This window comes from Mobula hypostoma, chromosome 21 (genome assembly GCF_963921235.1).
Source record: "Mobula hypostoma chromosome 21, sMobHyp1.1, whole genome shotgun sequence".
Taxonomy (NCBI): domain Eukaryota; kingdom Metazoa; phylum Chordata; class Chondrichthyes; order Myliobatiformes; family Myliobatidae; genus Mobula; species Mobula hypostoma.
In genome coordinates this window covers 4,938,413-4,963,014 of record NC_086117.1, presented here as the reverse complement: position 1 = coordinate 4,963,014, position 24,602 = coordinate 4,938,413, and the positions used below count along the sequence as shown (strand labels likewise).

The 24,602-nt window shown below is 41.5% G+C and overlaps 1 protein-coding gene across 5 annotated transcripts in view; it reads right to left on the bottom strand.

The window, feature by feature from the left end:
* LOC134359753 (rab GTPase-activating protein 1) overlaps positions 1-24,602 on the bottom strand; it is a 247,067-nt gene that overhangs the window by 13,518 nt on the left and 208,947 nt on the right. For all 5 annotated transcript variants that reach the window (XM_063073339.1, XM_063073342.1, XM_063073340.1 and 2 more), the window contains 7 exons: positions 20,234-20,275; positions 19,409-19,537; positions 13,625-13,717; positions 10,302-10,412; positions 4,583-4,687; positions 2,264-2,347; positions 1,576-1,647 (listed from right to left, as the gene is read on the bottom strand). In XM_063073339.1, coding sequence (XP_062929409.1) covers positions 1,576-1,647; positions 2,264-2,347; positions 4,583-4,687; positions 10,302-10,412; positions 13,625-13,717; positions 19,409-19,537; positions 20,234-20,275 — 636 coding nt within the window. The remainder of the gene's footprint in view (positions 1-1,575; positions 1,648-2,263; positions 2,348-4,582; positions 4,688-10,301; positions 10,413-13,624; positions 13,718-19,408; positions 19,538-20,233; positions 20,276-24,602) is intronic.

Below are 24,602 nucleotides of genomic sequence, written 5' to 3'. Positions count from 1 at the left end.
CAGGCTCTGGCCATCCAGCCTCGACTTCTTTGGGCCTTGATCTGGATTTCCGATCAACAGGTACTTTAGGGAGAGTCACTACCAGAAGCCTGTGCTCACATATTCCACTCCACGCAGTTTGTTATAAAAATCAGTGTCGTTTTCCTGGCACAATTATATGGTTCATTCTGGGCTATGGCTATGCAAGTCCTTTCACTGTGTGATACACCAATCATGAACTAACAAGTGTTTTGGAGAAGTGAAAGGTTCTTTGAATACTCAGAGCAACAAAGGACAAGGTAGAACTTTACAAATATATCGGCTACATTAAAATCTGAGGAGCAGCCTTCCATGAAGAGACTGAAAGGTGTGAAGTGACATTTTGACATTGAGAGTCCCAGACTCTGGGAGCACAGCATAGTCTTTGAAACAAGTATATTTTACAGAGTTTGGATTGAATTACAATTAGAATGTATTAAAGCTGTAGAACAGAAACTTAAATGTCTTTATACAGCTCCTCCATCAGCTAATCACTGAAAAGTAACTAGACCCTTTGCAGTTATGTCTAATAGATTTACATTGTCTTGTAATTAACACTGAGAAACTAAGCTTAGTTTTCAGAGTAATTCTCAGCCTAATCCGATTAGATTACAAAATTTTAAAGATTATCAGTGTGAAAGAACTGCATCAGTGATTAAGAATGCAAAATGCAACTTGCTGGATTCAACAAGAAACACAAGTATATTGTGGAGAAAACTAAACAGTGCTCCACAAGACCAATTTGAAAACGCTGACTGTATTCAGTAGGCATAACTCCACACTGTATAAATATTCAATCTACTAAAAAGGTGGGTCAGATTTTGTTACACACAGTAAACACAAGAGATTCTGCAGACGCTGGAAATCCAGAGCAACACACACAAAACGCTGGAGGAATTCAGCAGGTCAGGCAACATCCACTGAGTGGAATAAACAGTCAATGTTTTGGGCTGAGACCCTCCATCAGGACTAGAAAGGAAGAATGAGCCAGAATAAGACGGTGGAAGGAGGGAAAGACAACAAGCTGGCAGGTGAAAGGTGATGAATTTCACTGCTTTGTATCAGAATTTTGTACATTCTCCCTGTAATTGTATGGGTTTCCTCAGGGTGCCCCATGTTCCGCACACGTTCCAATATGTACGGGTTATGGCTATTAAGTTGTGGGCATACTTTGTTATCACCAGAACCGTGGTGACACTCATGACCTGCACCCAGCACATCATCAGATTGTGTTGGCTGTTGATTCAAATAAAGTTATTTCATTTTATGCTTCAATGTACGTGACAAATAAAGATAATCTTTAATCTTTAAATAGGCTGTGTAAGTCTAATGTCAAAACGATGTGACTTAAAACAATACTTAATTCCCAGAACTGTTAGAAATACCCAGTAGAGTCGAGCAGCATCCTCGGAAATCACAAAATTCCAGGTCCACAATCTTAGTCGTTTTTCTCTCTCTGCAGATGCTGCCTGACCTGTTGTGTTTCCAATGTCTCCAGTTTATTTTTAGTTTACAACATTAATTTCCCAGCTTGATTGGACTCAATATGCGACTCACCCGAATCTGTTCCAAGTCCGCTTTATTTCCCAGCTGCTGTCGCTCCAGCCTCTCACTCAGCTGAGAGCAGATCTAAAAAAGACACACTTTAAACATGCAGAAAAATGCACTCATCACTATTTTCATTATTTCGTACAACCCACTGCAACTTGAGATTAAAATCCGCAACTATCTGCACTGAGCACCATGTTAAAAGGAAATTCTTGAAAGACCCCTACTTATCCAGATGCAAGGTCTGTTGCTGAATTTGCTCTTTCGATACACAGAATGATGACTGATAAGGAAGACAAGACAGGAAATAGCTACTCTGAACTTTCTAGTTGTAGGGAAATAAAACTGCACTTCAAGTGAACTGAACAATACAAGGCAAAACATAGGCTAAAACTCTCTAGGGCTGCACACTAGGGACCTGAGAGGGAACTTCTTCACTCAGAGGGTGGTGCGAGTGTGGAATGAGCTGCCAGTGGAAGTGGTGGATGGGGGTCCAATTGCAACATTTAAGAGAAGTTAAGATAGGTGTTATGGATGGGAGAATGAGGATGATGGTTCAATGGGACTAACAGTTTGAAATGGACCAGATGGCCAATTGGCCTGTTTCTGTGCTGTTGTGACATTGTGACAAGCAACTAGACACTGCTGCAATTATTTGTACACAACTCCCCACCAGAAAACTATGGCAGCTACAGACCTGCTTGTAATCACTGATGATTGAACTGTTCTTCTTTATTTCTGATTCTGCTTTGTCGAGCTCTCTTCGGCACATCTCCTTCAGCTGTGGAAGGCAAGACCAGATGTTACATTGAAAGCAGTGACCAATTCATGCTGTTCTAGCACAATACTCAGTTAAATACATACGACACTACTAATCTTGGTTGCCAGGCACTAGTTGTGACAGAAGAGTTTCCCTCTCAGTCCCACACCACACTGGTTGGCTGTAGGGAGCCAACAAAACATAAAGGGACAAATACGTAGGCAGATCATGGGAAGATATAAAAACACAGTAGTAGTAGAGGTGACTTTAATTCTTCAAGATTGATTGAAATTCCCCTAGTGTCAGAGGTTAAGAGGAGCAAAATTTGTTAGATCTATCTTCGATAGTTTCTTCAAACAATAAGTGCAACCAGGGACAGGGTCACTCTTGACCTTGTGTTGGGAAATGAGCCTAGCCAGCTGACTGAAGATTCAGTGGGGGAGCACTTTGGGAAGAGTGATCATAACTATAAGTGGATATCACTAGACCTTAGGAGGACAAGTACTAAACTGGAGGAAGGCTGATTCCAACAGTATTACACAGGAGCTGGGAAGAGTAGACTGGGAGCAGCTGTAACTGGGCTACTCTATTTCTAACAGGTAGGTGTTGTTTAAAGCCCTGCATGTTCCTGTGAAGAAGAAAAACAAGCATGATAAAGCTCAGGGAAACCTAGGAGGATGAGGAAGGTTATACATTTAGACAAAACAAAAACAAAGGAAGCATATGTAAGGTTTAGAAAGCTGAAATCAGATTTTGAGAAAAAAGTAGAAAAAGAGTTTAAAAAGGAAATGAAGAGGGTTAAAGAGGTCATGAATTCTCCTCAGCAAGTAGGATTAAGGAAAAGTCTAAGACATTTTATACATACAGTAAAAACACAAAAGTAGCTAGGGGAAGGGTAGGACAGAGAGAATTTATAAACAAGAGATTCTGCAGATTCACAAAATGCTGGAGGAACTCTGCAAGTCGGGCAGCGTCTTTGGAGAGGATCACACAGTCGAATTCCTTGCCAGTCGTGATGAAGTGTCTTAGTCCGAAACGTTGATTGGTTATTCCCCTCCATTGATGTTGCTTGACTTGCTGAGTTCCTCCAGTATTTTGTGTGTGGTGCAGGGGGATTTTATATCCCGGAGCCAGAGGAATTGTATTGGGGGTGCTTCTACCTGGCCTTTAACACTATAAAACGTAAGACTTAATAAAGCAAAGGAGCAGAATTAGGCCAGTTGGCCCATTGTGTCTGCTCCACCATTCCATCACGGCTGATTTGTTATCCCCCTTGACTCCATTCTCCCACTTTCTTCCCCAAAACCTTTGACGCCTTGACTATTCAAGAACTATCAAACTCTGCTTTAAATGTACTCAATGACTTATTCACCACCCTCTAGCTAAAGAAATTCCTCATCTCTGTTCTAAAGGGACATCCTTCTATTCTGAGGCTGTGACCTCGCCATGGGACACATGCTCTCTACTGTCTAGGCCTTTCAGTGGAGACGAGACTGAACACAGTTGCAATGATCTTCTGATCACTGCCATGCTTCACATTTGTGCAGTTACTCGATGGTAAAATAAAACGACCAGCTGGCAGCCTTTGATCCAATCGTTTCATCAGGATTTTTCACAGGGCAGATCACTGGTGCAGATGGCAAAGTCACTACCTCTCAGCTCCAGAGACACAGGTTCTCTGCTGTCTGTGTGGAGTTTGCATGTTCTCCCTGGGTGGAGAGTTTGCATGTCTGTTAATTGGCTGCTATAATTGGCCTCTGGTATGGAGAACAGGCAAGTTCACTACCCTCTGCTAAAGGCATTTGTCATCTCTATTCTAGATCCTCCAAGAGCCTCCTTGTTGTAGGGTTTGGAGGCTTGTGTGCTTCAATGACCCGAGAGTTATGTTGGCTAGGGTCAGGACTTCATGCTTTGGCTCCTGGTAGGGTCACTCATGCCAAATAGGGCAAAGGGTAGAGGTCAGACTAACTGTGGTCCACTTGTCCTCCAGGTTTGTGGGTTCAGGTTAGGGCTAACAACTCCAACTGGTAAAATAAAATGACTATGGAAACAGCCATGAAAAATCCTTCTATATTTGTGTGACGGTATGGACAGACAGACATGGAGCACCTTCACTGCTGTCCAAAGTCAGTGGTATAATGGGCAGTAAACTATTCTGAGGCTGTGTCCTCTGGTCCTAGACTCCCCCACTATATTGAACGTGGTGAGACCAGAGCTAGGGCAGCATGTAGGGTTAATCCCAGCAACAATCATCACCTGACCAGCTTCGTTTTCCAGTCTTTTCTTTTCATCCTCTGCATCGACCAGCTTTTGTTTGGTCATCAGTAGCTCCTTATTCAGCGCATCAGCTTTCTCCTCAGCCTGTGGGGTGAAGTAAACAGAAACATTTTTCATTTCCTCCAAGCTAGCTGATTTTTTTCTAAGAGCTTATATATTCAATGCAAAGAGGTTATTTCAGATTTCACTTTCCATTATCCAAAACTTGTCATTCCAAAAATTCCACAGAAAACCAACTCTCCAGTGCATTTTTGTTCCAACAATGAAATAAATTCAACACAATGCAAGGAAGAGCAAAATTGAGACTCAGAAATCTCCTCTTTATCATTAAAGGATGTGGCTTTGTAATCACGGCTTAGAAACCGGTCATGATAAGTGATGTTATAGTGTTTATATCCAGGATGTACTATTTTTGTTGTTGTGAACACTGGCATTCTTTATTCATCACACCACAGCTCTCTGCCCCCATAAAACATTAGAACAGCCTACAACCCACGATGTAATGCCAACCTTTGAACCTACTCCAAAATCAATCTAACCCTTTCCTTCTACAGAGCTCTCCATTTTTCTATTCTCCCTGTGCCTAACAGTCTCCTAAATGTCCCTGATTTATCTGCCTTTGTCACCAGCAAGGGTTTCCAAGCACCCACTGCTCTCTGTGTAAAAAACTTACCTTTGACATTCCTCCTTCTTGGGGCATTGCCAATTGAAAATGTCCTCGATGCTGGGAAGGACGGTGCCCCTGATGGGGCTGGCTGAGTTTACAACTTTCTGCAGCTTTTCCCCATCCTGTGCAGTGGCCCCTCCATACCGGATGATGATGCAACTAATCAGAATGCTCTCCATGGAACATCTGCAGAAATTTGCTATAATCTTTGGTAACAAACCAAATCTCCTCAAACTCCTAATGAACTTGGGCATAGGGCTAGCAAACCCATCATGTAAAAACTCAGAAACAGCAGTGCCAACAGAAGCTCCAAAGACCTCATCCCCGGGAGAGAAAGAATCTTTGCCTCAAAGATGTATGAAGTTGTGTCATGAAATTGGAAGCCACAAGGCTGATCAACCTTCAGCCACGACCAAGGAGTCTGGTGAGCTGCTGTCGGCAGTCTAGGTCTCAGTAGGGGTGATGGGCTTAAGAAGAAGTAAATGCACATGGAGATTAAGGCTGACCCTTCCTTCCTTCAGAGTCGGTTTTAACTGCCGCTCTTTTAGTATGTAAGGGATCTTACTTTTCAATAAATTATCTACTTCATGATGGCCATCACAACTGAGCTGCTCAGCAAGCACCTAAAGGTGAAGTGAACCAAGCAGGAACCCTGTGGCCATCTGTTTAATTCATTACCTACATCAATGAGGTTCACAGAATAGCAAGCCGAACTCAAGCATTAAAGCATGTAGAGCATTCTGACTGGTTGCATCACTGTTTGATCTAGAAGCAAAAATGCACAGGATTGGAAAAAGCTGCAGAGAGTTGGAGACTCAAAACAGCTCCGTCATGGCCACTAGCCTCCTCGCATCGAGGACACCTTCCCAAGGCGATGCATCGAGGACGTCTTCCCAAGGCGATGCTTCGAGGACACCTTCCCAAGGCGATGCTTCGAGGACACCTTCCCAAGGCGATGCATCGAGGACAACTTCCCAAGGCGATACATCGAGGACACCTTCCCAAGGCGATACATCGAGGACACTTCCCAAGACGATGCATCGAGGACACCTTCCCAAGGCGATGCATCGAGGACACCTTCCCAAGGCGATGCATCGAGGACACCTTCCCAAGGCGATGCATCGAGGACACCTTCCCAAGGCGATGCATCGAGGACACCTTCCCAAGGCGATGCATCGAGGACACCTTCCCAAGGCGATGCATCGAGGACACCTTCCCAAGGCGATGCATCGAGGACAACTTCCCAAGGCGATGCCTCAAGAAGGCAGCATCCATCATTATGGACCCTCACTATCTAGAACATGCTCTTTTCTCCTTGCTACCAGCAGGGAGGAGATACAGAAACCTGAGGCATGACATTCAGTGTCTTAGAATAGCTTCTTCCCCTCGTCCATCAAATATCTGAATGGTCCATGAACACTCAAACACTTCATCACTACTCTGCACTCTTTGCACACGATTTATTTTCAATAATTTATAGTAATTTTATGTAATGCACTGTACTGCTGCCGCAAAACAAGTTTCACAACGTATGTCAGCGATAATAAACCTGATTCTGAGTGGGTGAGATACTTGTGGATGCAATGCAAACCTCTGACATGCTATCTACAACGTGCAGTTCCACCTTTTAAAAGTGGCCACTAAACCTGCACAGTGTTTGCTTGTTGGTAATTACAAGACCAATTCAAGAGACAGTTCAATGCTTGTTGTTATATTACACCTTCTAATACACTTAAACTCTCAGTAAGCTGAGACTCAGAATGATGTGTTTATATTTATCACGTTCCTGTTGCTCATGTTATGCTTATTGTGTTTACTTAATGCTGCATCAGATCTCCAGTTAACAATCATTTTGCTCTCCTTCACACTAATGAAGAATGACAATAAATCAATAAATGATCTTCAATCTTGATAGATATGTCACCAAATTATGTTATACACAACACTGGACTTTCAATTGGTATATACGATGCCTATAAAAAGTATTCACCCCCCCCGAAAGTTTTTTATGTTTTATTGTTTTACAACACTGAATTGCAGTGGATTTAATTTGGCTTTTTTTGACACTGATCAACAGAAAAAGACTTTTGTGTCAAAGTGAAAACAGATCTTTACAAAGTGATCTAAAATAATTACAAATATGAAACACAAAATAAATTGATTGTATAAGTATTCACCCCCCCCCCCACTTTAACATGACACACCAAATCATCACTGGTGCAGACAAATTGTTTTAGAAGTCACATAATTAGTTAAGTGGAGATGCTTTTGGAGACCTGTGTGCACACAAGCTGTTCCAGTTGACTGTAGTAAAAATACACCTGTATCTGGAAGGTCCAACTGCTGGTGAGTCAGTATCCTGGCAAAAACTACACCATGAAGACAAAAGGACACTCCAAGCAACTCCATGAAAAGGTCATTGAAAAGCACAAGTCAGGAGATGGATACAAGAAAATTTCCAAGTCACTGAATATCCCTTGGAGTATAGTTAAGTCAATCATCAAGAAAAGGTAAAAATATAACACAGCTGTAAATCTGCCTACAGTAAGCCGTCCTCAAAAACTGAGTGACCGTGCAAGAAGGGGACTACTGAGGGAGGCCACCAAGAGACCCATAACAACTCTGGAGAAATTACAAGCTTTACTGGCTAAGTTGGGAGAGACTGTGCATACAACTGTTGCCTGGGTGCTTTATGAGAGAATGGCAAAGAGAAAGCCACTGTTGAAAAAAAAACTCACACAAAATCTTGGCTAGAGTTTGCCAGAAAGCATGTGGGAGATTCTGAGGTCAGTTGGAAGAAGGTTCTGTGGTTTGATGAAACCAAAATTGAACTTTTTAGCCATTAGACTAAACGCTATGTTTGGCATAAGCCAAACACTGCACATCATCAAAAACACACCATCCCTACTGTGAAGCATGGTGGTGGCTGCATCATGCTGTGGGGATGCTTCACTGTAACAGGCCCTGGAAGGCTTGTGAGGGTAGAGGGTAAAATGAATGCAGCAAAATACATGGAAATCCTGGAGGAAAACCCGATGCAGACGACAAGAGAACTGCGACTTGGGAGAAGATTTGTTTTCCAACTAGTCAATGACCCCAAGCACAAAGCTACACAGGGATGGCTTAAAAACAACAAAGTTAATGACCTGGAGTGGCCAAGTCGGAGTCCAGACCTCAATCCAATTGAGAATTTGTGACTGGACTTGAAAAGGGCTGTTCACCCACAATCCCCATGCAATCTGACAGAGCTTGAGCAGTTTTGTAAAGAATGGGGAAAAATTACAGTCCAGATGTGCAAAGCTGATAGAGACCTACCCACACATACTCAAGGCTGTAATTGCTGCCAAAAGTGTATTTACTAAATAATTATACAATCAATTATTTTGTGTTTAATAACTGTAATAAATTTAGACCAATTTGTAGAAATTTGTTTTCAGTTTGACACTAAAGAGTAGTTTCTGTTGATCAGTGTCAAAAAAAGCCAGATTAAATGTTGTAAAATAATAAAACATGAAAACTTCTGGGGGGCGGGGAGAGCGTATTTTTATAGGCACTGTACATGCTCGTTAGACCTGCGCTCACCATGGTAGTAGAGGTATTAACCTGTCAATATGCTAACAGAATTTAAACATAGACGCTCAGCACTGCAGCAAAGGAAGTAATACTTTCTCACTTTCCTAAGTAATTGTGTGTTATATGTGTACTCCTGAGCTTTACATCTTGGCCTGGAGAAACATTGTCTCATTTGACTGTATACATGTATACAGTTAAACAACAATAAACTTGGCTTGAATAATAACTTTATAGAAGCACTTTTCATATGGACAATGTACAGTAGCTCAAAGTGCTTTACAATGAGATTAAAGTGCAAACATGAAAATAAAATCAAGAATAAAAATAAACATGAAAATAAAAGACAAGATGTTAGTTAAAATCAAGGTTAAGTAAATAGGTTTTGAATGCATTTATAAATGTCAACTGAGTCTGCATCTCTTACAGTTTTAGGTATTGGACTCCACAGTTTAGGAGCTTAGTTCAAGAAAGCTGACTTGCCAATTATCTTTTGAGAATGATTGTTTAAATTTATGAGACTGGCAGAAGAAGACCTGACAGCTCAGACAGGAATATAAAATGAAAATGATTTTGTGATATACTCTGGTTCCACACCATAGATTGCTTTGGAAGTCCAGTGAAAAGTGCATTGCAGAAATCTAGTCTATTTGATAGAAAGGTGTGAATTGGTTTTTCAGCATCATTACATGATAGAAATGGACATAGATTTACTCACTTTATATCAGAAAAGTTAGAAATCAAAGTGCAGATTCTAGAGCTAGATAATAACTGTGCATTACATACTTACCTTCCCAGAGAAAAACAAAATGACAGCAGATTATACCAACTGCTGGGGATGGAAATTGTTACAGGTAAATAATGTAGTCCACTCCATGACTAAGGATCTCACACTGGCAGGAAGAAACATTTTCTCAGATAATCCCAACATTCTCCAACTTGCTCAGTTGGCATTTTTAGCCTCTGCTATTTGGAAAATTTGGATGTAAAAATGTATAATATTTTTTGTAGTTTGTTTTGCGATACAGCATGGAACAGGTCCTTCCAACCCTTCTAGCTGCATAACCCAGAAACCAGCCAACCTGTCCCGAGCCTAATCATGGGACAATTTACAATGATCAATTAACCTACTACCCAGTGGTCTTTGGAGTGTGGGAGGAAACTGGAGCACCTAGAGGAAACTCTCACACACACACACACACAGAGGAAGGAATGTACAACTTGCTTACAGAGGACGCTGGAACTGAACTCTGAACTTCACGCCCTGAGCTGTAATAGTGTTGTGCTAACCACTGCATTACCGCGTCCAGAGCAAATGGGAAAATCACTCAGCTACAACATACCAGAAGATACTAATGGGTGTGATTAACTTCAAGAATATATTCTATTCCAATTAATACTGAAATAAAAGTGAACAACAGACAGATTAGGCTGGTGAATAAGATTAGAATTTAAACTTACATTGTCCAAATCCTTCCTGAGTGCGATCTTGCTGGTGACCAGCTCATGTGCAAGGTCATCATTCTCCTGTTCCAACCTCATATTTGCCTCTTGTAGACGCCTGTTCTCACGCTGTGGAAAAGAGGAACCAATCAGTTTCAGTATGGATGGTTTCAGACCAGCATACATCTCTCCAAAGTGAACTTTAAACTTTTAACACAGCCTGTGTTGTTCCATCAATGTGTTAACACAAATAATTGTACATTCACTTTAACTTGTCAACAGAATAAACGCTATCTTTTCTGTTTAATTTTCATGTGAAAGAAAAAAATGTATTCCTAAACAAAATTCTGAAAATTTGGCAGATATTCATCATATCAATGAGACAGATCCGTGAAAAATATTTGAGTGACAAACTACTTTGTGCAGAGGTTAGAGTCACAGAGCACTACAGCACAGAAAAAGGCCCTTTGTCCCATCTTGTCCACTTCAAACTATTATTCTGCCAAGTTCCATCTAGACCCTAGCCCTCCATACCCTGTCCATCGACGTACAAATCCTAACCTCTCTTAAATTTTGCAATCGAACCCTCAAACACCACTTCCCTGGCAGTTTGATCTACGCTGTCACCACCCTCTGAGTGAACAAGTTCTGCAAGTCCTGGCAAAATCCTTATAAATGTTCTCTGCGCTCTTTCACTCTAATTGATTTCTCTCCTTTAGGTTGGGATTAATAGCTCCTGGAGCTATTTAAAGGTTAATTTATTATTGAAGTATACAACTCTGAAATTCTTCTTCTCCAGTAACCATGAAACCAAGAAAGAAAAGAACAGCAGCATGATCAGCCACTCCCAAATCTCTCCTCCCTGCACAAAAACAAATGAGGAAAGTCGGGCAAAAAACAGAATAGAAAAAAAACTAAGAGACTGAAAAAAAGTCCGTAGTCAATATTGACCAGTACAGCACAGTATCAGGCCCATAATGTTATGTTGAATCAATTAAATTAGTATTCAAATGGACAACTATTCTAATCCCTTCTGCCTGCACAATGTCCATACCCCTCCACTTTCCTCACATTCACGTGTCTATCTAAATGTCTCTTAAAATTCCCTAATGTACCTGCCTCTACCACCACCACAGGGAGGGCATTCCAGACACCCACTGCTCTCTGTGTGAAAAGACTTGGCCCCTCACCTCTCCTTTGAAATTACCCCCCTTTCACCTTAAATTCATGCTCTCTGGTACTACGTATTTCAACACTGGGAAAAAGATACTGTCTGTCTACTGTAGTTATGTCTCTCATAATCTTAATCTTATAACTTATCCATTAATTAATGTAATTTTCTAAAAAAAAACCTAAATGTGTGTGTGTGTATATGTATGTATGTATGTGTGGTTGGAAGGAAAAAAGAGCAACAATGCTTTAATCCCTGCCATTGAAGAATTAATTGTTTGTTAAATTCTTCCCATAATTTAGTTAGAAAGCTTCAATACTATTCTTAATCAATATAAATAAAATAGTTTCAACTTTCTCTCCAAAAATGGTGATAAAGAAATCTTTGCCGCCGTCTCTAGAGGGAAAGATCTGGGGCAAATCACATTCAGTGAATGTCGTTGTAACCAATGAGCCTGTCCGTGGCAGGCTCGAGACGTGACTGCCAACAAGTGGCTTAATGACTGTCAACAACTCAGATCAGTCTGACAAAGTGGTTTCAGTGTCACCAGCTGATATGGGCCTCTCAGGGGCTGAGGAAGCACTCACAACATGCACTTGCATTAACGTCGACCTAGCTCATAGAGAAATAACTGGCTAACAAAACTAATTTACCTTTTTCTTTAAAAAAAATAGAAAGTACACTATACAGTGTGCCACACACACACACACACAAAGCTAGAGGAAATCAGCAGGTCTGACAGTATCTATGGAGAGGAATAAAGAGTTACTGTTTCAGACTGAGACCCTTCATCAGGACTGTCCCCACCTTCTTATTTTGGCAAGTACAATATGTCCTAATGAAGGATCTTGGCCCGAAACATCAACTGTTTACTCTTTTCCATAGATGCTGCCTGGCTTGCTGAGTTCCTCCAGCATTTTGTGTTTGTTGCTTCTTATTCTGCCTCTTTCCCCCTTCCTTTCCAATCTTGATGAAGGGTCTTGGCCCAAAATGTCAACCCTTTATTCCTCTCCATAGATGCTGCCTGATCTGCTGAGTTCCTCCAGCACATTGTGTGTGTTGCTTTGGATTTTGGGTGGCAGGGTGGAGATTCATCTGTATTAAAAGGAGGTGTAAGCTGTGTCTTCCCTCTGCTCGCCTGCAGGTCACTCTTGGGCAAGGTGTAGCACCTACTTAGCCCTGCCAATCAGGGCCATGTGGGCAGGCGATGGATGGTCATATGAGCAAATGGTGAATATCACAAGTCCTGGTTATGTAACCACTAATGCTAGGCCGACAATCACTGAAGTGTATTGATAATGGCTGGGGTTATCCGTCTTGAAAAGGCACTGCACAGAAGGCAGCAATGGCAAACCACTTTTGTAGAAAAATTTGCCAAGAACAATTGTGGATAAGATCATGATCGTCCATGTTAAACGACACAGTACATAATGATTTGTAGCATCTGCAGAATTTCTAGTGTTTATCATTTTAAAATGCAAGTTGCACAGCTCAATAAATACCTTATGTGGTAAGGAATAATTTTCTCAGAATTTGTACTGCTTTCACTAATTGGATGTGAACAAAATGTTCTATGGACGACTTTAATTTGTTTCAGTAATTTGATTTTTATTCAGTACAGAAAGCAAAGGTTAATGATGTGTAAATGCTTCATGAATAACTGCATATTGTAGAGCTTCATAGAATCAGTGGGATAATATTTTTGAGAAGATTATGGATCAAGGAACACAGCAGATCAGGCAGCATCTATGGAGAATAAATTGCAAAGGGCCTCAGCTCAAAACATCAACTGTTTATTCCTCTCCATAGATGCTGCCTGACTTGCTGAGCTCCTCCAGCACTTTGTGTGTGTTGCTCTGGATTTCCAGCATCTGCAGGATCTCGTGTTTACACTAGAAGGTGCAAGTGGAGAATTCATTTCCTTGCAGTAAGCTAATCAGAAGGAAATTTTCAACAATCCAGAGGCCATTTTAACTGAAGGCTTCATAAGGTATCTAATGACAAAACACCTTGAACGTAGATATCACAGACAAGAGAAAGCTCTCGGCCTGAAACGTCGACTGTACTCTTTGCTATAGATGCTGCCTGGCCTGCTGAGTTCCTCCAGCATCTTGAGTGAGGAACGTGGATATCCGTTGTCTGGCAAATGATGCCACGAATAATTCCTTACCTCAAATCTTTCAACAGGGTCCTCCTGTTGCGCCTGTTGCTCCCGCATTACCAAGTATTCCTTTTCATATTTCTTAAGCTTTTTCTGACTGATCTGTTGATATATTCACAAATTAAACACTGCATTAACAAGCGTCTCCATTCATTTCTCCCCATTTATAATTCAGTACTATAGCAAAACACAGCTAAAGAACGAAAGCATATGCTGCTAGCTGAAGTAATAAGAGATCAATAGAAGTGGGCTTTCCCTATGATTAGTGTTCATAATTTACACTCAATGGCCACATTATTGAGTACACCTGCTTGCTAATGCAATATATGATCAACCAATCATGTGACAGCATCTCAGTGCATAAAAGCATGCAGACATGGTCAAGAGGTTCAGTTGTTCAGACCAAACAGAATGGAGGAAAAATGTGATGTAAGAGACTTTGACAGAGACTGATTGTTGGTGCCAGACGGGGTGGTTTGGGCATCTCAGAAACTGCTCATCTCCTGCAATTTTCACACACAACAGTCTCTAAAATTTACAGAAAATGGCTCACAAATCAAAAAGAAATTCAGTGAGCAGCAGTGCTGTGGGCAAAGATGCCTTGCTAATCGAGAGGTCAGAGGGGAATGGCCAGGCTGGCTCAAGCTGGCAGGAAGGGGACAGTAACTCAAATAACCACACGTTACAACAGTGGTGTGGAGAAAAGCATCTCTGAACACAGCACATCGAACCTCGAACTGGATGGCTACAGCAGACTACAAACATCACTCAGTAACCACTCTATTAGGTACAGCATGCACATTATAAAGTGTCAAACGGAGTGTATGTGTTAAAGTAAGTAGAGTCCAAGTAGAGTCCAATGATTCCACCAGCTTTAAAAATCACCTTCTCTTTCATGTACAATTGTGACATTTCATGCTTCCTGTTGAACTGACTAAAAGTACTACATTGAAATTTGCTTGCTTCACGTGTCTTCAATCAGCACTGTCCAGTGAGATAAAGATCCCTCAAATCTATGGACATAATCCATTTTAACAACTTTCAAAACAGGGGTTGTGTAGGAGAAGGCATGGGTGGGAGGCATTACGGGTGGCGTGGGAGGAGGCACGGTAGTAGTATAGTGGTTAGCATATGCTATTACAGTGGCAGCAACTCAGGTTCAGTTCTCGGTACTTGTAAGGAGTTTATACATTCTCTCTGTGCATGAGTTTTCTCTGGGTGCTGCAGTTTCCTCCCCCATTCCATGGATGTACTGGTGAGTATTTTAATTGGTCACATGGATGTTATTGGGCGCCGCAGGCTCATTGGGCCTGAAGCATTCGTTACCATGCTGTATCTCTAAATAAATTAATAGATCGAGCTGGGAATGAGACCGGGCAGGTGAAACAGGTTTGTGGAGGGAAGAATTTTGCATCTACTGATCATAATGCCATTAATTTCAAGGTAAATATGGAAAAGTATAATCCTGGCCCTCTGGTTGAGATTCCAAATTGGAAAAAGGCCAGTTTTGATGGTATCAGAAAGGATCTGGCAAGTATGGATTGGGACAGGCTGTTTTCTAACAAATGTTTATTTGGTAAGTGGGAGGCCTTCAAAAGTGAAATTTTGAGAGCACAGAATCTGTATGTGCCTGTCGGAGTAAAAGGCAAGGATAAAGGGTTTAGGGAACCTTGGTTTCCGAGAGATATTGAGGTTCTGGTTAAGAAAAGGGAGATACATAGCAGGTATAGACAGGTAGGAACAAATGAGGTGCTTGAATGTAAGAAAGGCAAGAGAACACTCAAGGAGGAAATCAGGAAGGCTAAAAGAAGACATGATGCTGCTCTAGCAGAGAAGTTGAAGGAGAATCCTAAAGGCTTCTACAGATATGTTAAGAGCAAAAGGATAGCAAGGAATAAAATTGGTCCTCTGGAATATCAGAATGGTAATCTATGTTCAGAGCCAAAAGAGATGGGGGAGATCTTAATGGATTTTTTTCAATCTGTATTTACTCGGCAGAGGGACAGAGTCTATCGATGTGAGGAAATGGGGCAGCATGGTCACAGACCCTATGCAGTTGGAGGAGGAGGAAATCTTTGCTATGTTGAGGTAAATTAGGGTGAATAAATCCCCAGGGCCTGACAAGTTGCTCCTTCGGACCCTGGTGGGAGGTTAGTGCAGAAATTTCAGGGACCCTAGAAGAGACATTTAAAACATGCTTAGCCATGGTGAGGTGCTGGAGGAATGGAGGATATCCAATGTTGTTCCATTGTTCAAAACAGGCTCTAAGAATAAGGCAGGAAGCTACAGCCAGGTGAGCCTGACGTCAGGAGTGGGGAAGTTATTGGAAGGTCTTCTCAGGGAACTGGATACACAAGTACTTGGATAGACAGGAACTGATTAAATAGTCAACGTGGCTTTGTGCATGGTAAATCATGTCTAAAATCCAAATATTTTTTGAGGAAGTTACCAAAAAAGATAGGGCAGTGGATGTTGTCTGCATGGACTTTAACCAAGGCATTTCACAAGGTTCTGCATGGAAGGTTGGTCAAGAAGTTTCAGTTACTTGGCATTCAGCATGAGGTACTAAACTGGATTAGACATTGGCTTTGTGGGAGAAGCCAAAGACTGGTAATAGAGGGTTGCCTTTCTGACTGGAGGCCTGTGACTAGTGGAGTGCAGCAGGGATCGATGCTGGGTAGGTTGTTGATTGTCATCTGTATCAATGATCTAGCTACAGTAGCACTAGAGGTCAGCTTCTTCGAGCTCATCTGCAGAAACAGTTTAATTCCTACATGTAAGGTCTCTTTTTTACTTTTCAATATGATGGGTTCTGTCGGTACCCTTGACCTGCAGCTGCACTCAAACTGCAGTTCTTTATGGTGATGGTTCCCACTCCCGGGCTCACTGACTGGATGTTTTCCAATATCCCAAGGGCATGGCGTAGAAGACCAGTGTGCCTTCAGGGTTTTGAGGCTTTGCGGCCCTGTGGACTAGCCGATTCTATGCCAGTGCAGCCGACTGAAGCATCGCGGGAGAAAACAGAACATTGGGAACAGCAGGTCAGCTGTTGGAGATCTCGGTACTCAGTGAACCCCTCTCCCTCTCTCTTGCCCCCTTTCTCTCGTTGGCGGGAGAGAGTTTGCAGCCAATTCTCAAGTCAGAAAACCCAAGAAAGCAACGCAGCAGACTTTAACAACATAAATCAGGAAGTTATTTTGTTTTTGTTTGTCTCTCCTCGCAATGTGTGACACCTCTCTGCCCTTTTATTAGGGGAGAGAGAGAGAGAGAGAGAGAGCCTGTGGCATGTTGAATCGACTAGGTGAACAATTAGTCTTTCTGTACTGCATATCAGAGGCTCTCTTGGTGGCTTTGCTATTACTTGCTTGGCGAGTGGTGGGTGCTGATACATTTTGCTGAAATAAGTGAGGGAGGGGGAGGTTTGATGCTTTTCTGCTGCTTGTGTATGGAGGAGGGAGGAAGAGGGCTTTGGGGTTTTCTAATGTTTTTACTGTTACTTATTCTATGGGGTACTCTTCTGTTTCCATGGATATCTGCGAAGAGCAAGAATTTCATGTTGTATATTTATACATTCTCTGATTTTTTTTTGCAGGGAGATGGGATTCAGGGGGTTGGTGATCATGCTGCCTTTCTTTTCTTTCTTGGTTTCATGGTTACCTGGAGAATCAAAGAATTTCAGAGTTGTATACTTTAATAAGTGAACCTTTGATATTAAATGGAACTGTTGAACTATTGGATGAAAATGTGGTAAAGTGGATCAGCAAACTTGCAGATGACATCAAGGCTGGGAGTGTAGTGGATAGCAAGGAAGACTATCAAAGCTTGCAGCAGGATCTAGACCAGCTGGAAAAATGAGCTGAAAAATGGCAGATGGAATTTAATGCAGTTACGTGTGAGGTGTTGCACTCTGGGAGGACCAGCCAGGGGGTAGGTCTTACAAGGTGAGGGTGCTACTGAATGCAGTACATCAGAGGAATCTGGAAATACAAGTCTATAATTCCTTGAAAGTGACATCACAGGTAGATAGGGTCATAAAGAGAGCTTCTGGCACATTGGCTTTCATAAATCAATGTATTGAGTAAAGGAGTTGGGATGTTATGTTGAAATTGTAAAAGATGTTGGTGAGAGCTAATATGGAGTATTTTATGCAGCTTTGATCACCTACCTATAGGAAAGATGTCGATAAGATTGAAAGAGTGCAGAGAAAATTGACAAGGATGTTGCTGGGACACGAGGACCTGAGTTATAGGGAAAGGTTGAAAAGGTCACAACTTTATTCCCTAGAACATAAAAGATTGAGGGGACATTTGATAGAGGTATACAAGATCATGAGGGGTAAAGATAGGATAAAGGCTTTTTTCCACTGATGTTGGGTGAGACTGGAACGAGAGGTCATAGGTAAGGGTGAAAGGTGAAATGATTTAAGGAACACAAGGGGGAACAACTTCTCTCAGAGGGTGGTGAGAGTGTGGAATGAAATGCCAGCGGAAGTGGCGGATGTGCGGTTGATTTCAACATTTAGGAGAAGCTTGGATAGGTACGTGGATGGGAGGTGTACAGAGGGCTATGGTGCGGGTGCAGGTCGATGGGAACAGGAAGATTAATAATTTGGCACAGACTATACAGGCCAAAGAGCCTGTTCTATGCTGTAGTGCTCTATGACTCTACAGACCGTTGGACAAAGTAACATAGCTTGGCTGGTGATTCACCAAAAGCAGAGGGTTGGGAGTCAGTCATACAGAACAGATTAATTTCCTAATATGCTTCAAGTTAGTTACTGATCCAGCAACCTCTCACTTGGGAATGACAAAAGATAGAAAGAGCGAACAAGACAGTTGAGGATTGTCATCAGGAAACCACTAAAGACATGTGGACATATTAAAATAGGCTTTCTGTACTTCATACAGTACAGTACAGTCCTTTTGGCCCACAATGTTATGCTGATAATTTAACCTACTCTAAGATCAATCTAACTCTTCCCTCCTATGTAACCCTCCATTTTACTATCATCCCTGTATCGAAGAGTCTCTTAAATGTCCTGATGTATCTGCCTCTGTCACTACCCCTGGCAGAGTGTTCCACGCACCCAGCACCCTCTGAGTGAAAAAAACTTGGCTATCCTGGTAAGGTTGTAAAGATGTTTAAACCATTACCCCAAAAACCGGTCTATATTCCTAACTCATGCCTTCAGGACAGTGCGGGTCAAGAGGGGTCTATGTTCGTTCATGTGTGCACGTGCAAAAAAAAATTATTGATTCTAGTAAGACATCAGTATGGAACTTCTCTATAAACCAGGAGAGCATTTGAAAACATTCCAGCTGCAATGCCTTACAAAAACATGGGTTTAAAAAGTTTCAGGAAATAATACTTGCAACTAATCCACCGTTTCCAGTAGTGTAAAGGAGTCAGGTATCCACAATACAAATGACAGGTGTCCATGTTGAAGTGAGGGTCAATTTGCAATCTCAAGTGAATTTTAAATCTGCAGAATACTTACCAGCTCCTTATGTTTCATTCAGCAATGAAATTAAAATTTAAAAGTCAAAATATCAGTTTTTCAGAGTAACACACACAAATGTTGAAGGAACTCAGATTGGACAGCGTCTATTCCCCCCTTCTGCTGAGTCCTTCCAGCATATTGAGTGTGTTACTGCATCTGCATAGAATCTCATGTTTATGATTTGCCAGAATAATTCAATGTTCTACCCTGCCAGGCACAATGGAATATCTTTTCTTCCCCCAAAGATACAGGTTAAGGAAATTCCTCCAGAAACAAAGCATTTGCTTGGTTACCTTCATACTGCAAGCCAGCTCCATCAGCTTTTTAGCATTTTCCTCCGAGCGATACCTTTTAGGAAGCTGTACACGGAAAAATTTTAAGGCCCCTTCAAAGTCTGTTAACAGAAGATCATCCTTTGAAGTCTGTGGTAGAGATTGTAAGAGATTTTTGTGCTAAGTGAACAAGTTAGATAATCAGCATTCAGTAAAATCTTGGCGTACAAACCACTCTGCTCACTGCTGGGAGAGATTAAGTTTGTGCAAATGTCCAGCTGAGATCGCCAGCTCCATTCTCACCAGATTCTTTCACTACATCAGGCCATCCTCACGTGAGCAGAAAAACTGAACACCATCATACAGAAAGAATATAAAACAGCCTTTCCTTGTGCGAGGATCCACCAGTATACCCAGTGTAGTGTGTAAATCTCAACAAAAAGGGATTTTGGAAGTAATCCAATAGCACATATCCAAAACCAGACTATGCCCCCAATTGCAGACATGAGTGAAAACTCATTGTGAAGTAGCAAATGTGTATCACCGCAAAGTTCTCCAGTTACAACCCTGCTGTTATTCATGGCTATTGAACAGTTTCAGACAGAATACTGTGTGAAGACTTACCAACATCAATGAAGGACTACATCTAAAACTTTATCTGTATCATAGCAGTAAAATGAAAACAATTCTGAAATAAGATAAACTAAAGTGCCAGCTTATGGTGGAGATAGTGTGACAAGATACAAGTTTATTTGTGTTAACAACCAAGGAGTTTGGTGTATGGTTCAATGTACACGTGATAAATCTGACAATTCTGACTTCAGTACGAAAAGATGAGACTCCTACCTTTAATAAAGCAAGAGCGACGTTGAAGATCACACTTATTCCCTTTGAAAATAAAAGTTACCAAAATTTAAATAAATTAATAGAAGCAAATAATCCTGAGAATTTTCGAATTTATTTCTCTACATAACATACAAGGTGTTAATATACCCTTATGTAAACTATTAGCAATTGCTTGAGGTTTTTAAACGGCTAAATAAACTAACCACAACAGTTTAATTTTGTGTAATTCCTTTGTCATTTCGATACTGAAGTAAATATATTTTTATTTTTGTTGCTGCAAGCTGAGGACTGTCTAACGAACCAGAGTGGATCAGGACAATGGTTCAGTGTCTTGGACCACAACAGCTACAGCAACTATTTTGACAAGGCGCCCTTAAGTTCAACATCATTTCAATTTGCATCAGGCTGCAATTCACTTTGTTCACAGATTGGCATATTTAATATTATAGACAACAATGCTTTGTAAATCCCTACAGATGTAAGCCAAGGCATCCAATAGAGAGCGTGTTCAAATGTTAATGCGTCTCTAGCTTGTTAAAATGCTGTCCCTCAATTCTCAGCCCCTAAGCTTTTTGTGAACAGAACTTTGCTGAATTCTACACAGGACATCATTAACATAATTTAACACAACGTTCTTAGTTGCTATTTTTGGTCACTTTACCAATGGAGAGAAAAGGAAACGGCAGATGATTAGCAAGAGATTATTAACATTTTTCTTTTAACAATGTGTTTTCAAAGCAGATGCAAAACCTCCTCAATCACTGGTTTAACCATCAAATGACCTACTTCTTAAAGACACATTTACATACTAGATAATGTAGTTAAGAAGGCATGTGGCATGCTTGCCTTTTTTAATCGAGACTTTGAGTTCAAAAGTCAGGAAGTTAAGTTGCAGCTTTAGAAAAGTCTAGTTAGGCCACATCTGGAGTACTGCACACAGTTCTGGTCGTCCATTATAGGTTTGCTATCCCTGTAACACATACACGTATACCGTCCATAGAGAGTAATTCATTATAATGACATATTGAGGTAGTACATAGGAAAACCAGAACAGAATGTAGAATGTGGTTTACAGTAGAGAAAGTGCAATGCAGGCAGGCAGTACGGTGTAAATGCCCAACCCAGTGCTGTTACAAGGTAGAATCACACAGCTACTTTTAAAACTCCAATTTATTTGTCATGTCTACATTGAAGGCTACAGAGAAACGGGTCATCTGCATTAACAGCCAACACACCTGAGGGTACACTGGGGGCAGCCTGCAAGTGTTGCTACGTATTGCAGCACCAACACAGCATGTCCACAATGCTCGGCAGAACATCACAGAACACAATCAGCAAGTAAACAACGACAGCAAAACAAGCCACGATCCTCCCTCCCTCCCACCCACAGAGAGTCCTCTAACTCCACGACAGGCCTGTCGACACTGGACTTCAACCTCCCCTGTGGACACACAGGGATTTACAGATCTTGCTCTGGTCCACGGACCTCGAGTTCCAGACTTCTACTTCTACTCTTGGCATTGATCGCAGGACATGCTGATTACTGAAGCCTAGGAAGGCCTCGAGCTCTGTTCTCACTAGACTGAAAACCGGGGGTGGGGGACCATCGCAATTTGTTTCTCCTGCTTGCATGGAATTCCAACTCCACTGACCTAGGGAGACCCTCATCCATCCTCTGCCAATCCGACATCCAACATCTTGGACTTGGACTCCAGCCTGGCCTCTAACTCATCCACATCACTGTACTTAAACCCTACCCTGATCCCTAACTCTCCTGTTTGTCCCCATAACCACCCTAAAAAATAAAAAGAAATTAAAAACAACAAAGTTGAGCTGTGACTCAATGGAGGCCGCAGCTTGGTGCCATCTTTGCTCCATTGTTTCAGCATTGGGGTACAACCATTACATCTCCAAGCTTTGAAATATTTCCACACTTCTCACAACTGACTGGCCTCATCTCAAATAATAATGAGGCAGCCTACAGAGAAGTCATCACCCAGACAAGGTGGTGTCAAGAAAACAACCTCTCTCTCTCTCTCTCTCTCTCTCAATGTTGCAAAGACAAAGGAGCTGGTTGTGGACTACAGGGGGAATGGAGACAGGCTCACCCTATTGACATCAATGGATCTGGGGTTGAGAGGGGAATAGCTTTAAGTTCCTCGGTATGCACATCACCAATGACCTCACTTGGTCTGTACATACCAGCTGTGTGGTGAAAAAGATATAACAGTGCCTCTTTCACCTCAGACGGTTGAAGAAGTTCAGCATGAATACCCAAATCCTAAGAACTTTCTATAGGGACACAACTGACAGCATCCTGACTGGCTGCATCACTGCCTGGTGTGGGAACTGTACTTCCCTCAATCACAGTACTCTGCAGAGAGTGGTGCAGACAGCCCAGCGCAACTATAGGTGGGAACTTCCCACTTTTCAGGACATTCACAGCGACACACACGTAAGAAGGGCCTAAAGGATCATTGGAAGCCCGAGTCACCCCAACCACAAACTGTTGCAGCCGCTACCATCCAGGAAATGGTACTGCAACATTAAAAGCCAGGACCAACAGGTTCCAGGACAGCTTTTTCCATCAGACTGATTAATTCACACAGAGACAACTGTATTTCTACGCTATAGTGTCTCTGTTCTGTTGTACATACTACTTATTACAAATTACTATAATTTGCACATTCAGATGGTGACGTAACGTAAAGATTTTTACTCCTCATGTATGTGAAGGATGTAAGAAATAAAGCCAATTCAATTCAAACCGTGCTTCTGACTGGAATATGTACAGGAGAGAGATAGATCAGCTGGTTGAGTGGTGTTGCAACAACCTTGCACTCAATGTCAATAAGACCAAGGAAATGATTGTAGACTTCAGGAAGGGGAAGTTGAGGGAACACACACCAGTCACTGAGGGATCAGCAGTGGAAAGGGTGAGCAGTTTCAAGTTCCTGGATATCAACATCTCTGACGATCTATCCTATGCCCAACATACCGATGCAATTACAAAGAATGCAAGTAGATTTGGTATGTCAGCAAAAGCTCTAGCAAATTTCTCCAGATATACTTGGAGAGCATTCAAACGGGTTATATCACTGTCTAGTATGGTTGGCCATTGCACAAGATCGGGAGATCCTGCAGAGGATTGCAAACTCAGCCAGCTCCATCATGGGCACTGACCTCCCCAGCATTGAGGACACCTTCAAAAGATAATGCCTCAAAAAGACGGCATTCATTACTCAGAACCTGTCCTCTTCTCATTGATACTGCCAGGGAGGTGATACACACGCTCAAAGGTTTTAGGAACAGCTTCTTCCCCTCTGCTGTAGATTTCTGAATGGACAATGAACCCATGTACTGTACACTACCTCACTGTTTTGCTCTCTGTTTGCACTACATATCTAATTTTATTTTATATCCATTTCTTATTGTAGTTTACAGTTTTTCTTATTATGTATTGCACTGCACTGCTGCCACAAAACAAATCTGACAATACATATTGGTGATATTAAACCTGAGTCTGAACATCACTAATTAATACAGATAAGAACAGCATTAACAAAGCTATCATTTCCATCATTATGGTTTCTGATATCAGGATTACCTCGCATACTGGCAGACACCAGAGTAAAATTTTAAATCATGTTAGGGAATATTAACAGCAGCATGTTCAACAGATTAATATTACACAGTACTTAATTGAAAACAAGGGACTGGATTAATTGGACATTGACCTTTACTGAAATCTCATTCCTAGAATGTGCAAAACCAAGCTTATTTTAAATCTTTCTCTTACATCACCACAAAATCAGAGGAAGTTGTGGTTATTAGAAAACACACTGAACTGGCAGAAGTGCTAGTTTGAGGTGTGACAGTAGCATTGCAGTTAGCACAACGCTGTTATGGCTTGGATATCGGACTGTAAGAAATTTGTATATCCTTCGCACCAGCAAGTGGGTGTTCTGATTTCTTCCACAGTCCAAAGACATATCAGTTAGTGGGTTGTCTGGGTCACTGTAAATTGTCCTGTGATTAGGCTAGGGTGAAATAGGTGGGCTTTTGGATATTGCAGCTTTTTGGGCTGGACGGGTCTGTTCCATGCTGTATCTCTAAGTAAAAAATACATAAAATGTTTTTGTTAAAACAAAACAATTAATTTAACAGTAATTGATCCACTGAACTTGCAGAAGTGAATGGGGAAGCTATTAGCTACAAAATAATATGCAACTGTTTCAAATATATTTTAACAATAACAAATGGATAATTAATTTCAACTTTAAAAAATAATAACTGATAGGATAATTACATTTTTGATGGGAATTTATCAAAAGTGCCAAGAACACACTGGCCCCATTTTTGAAATCAA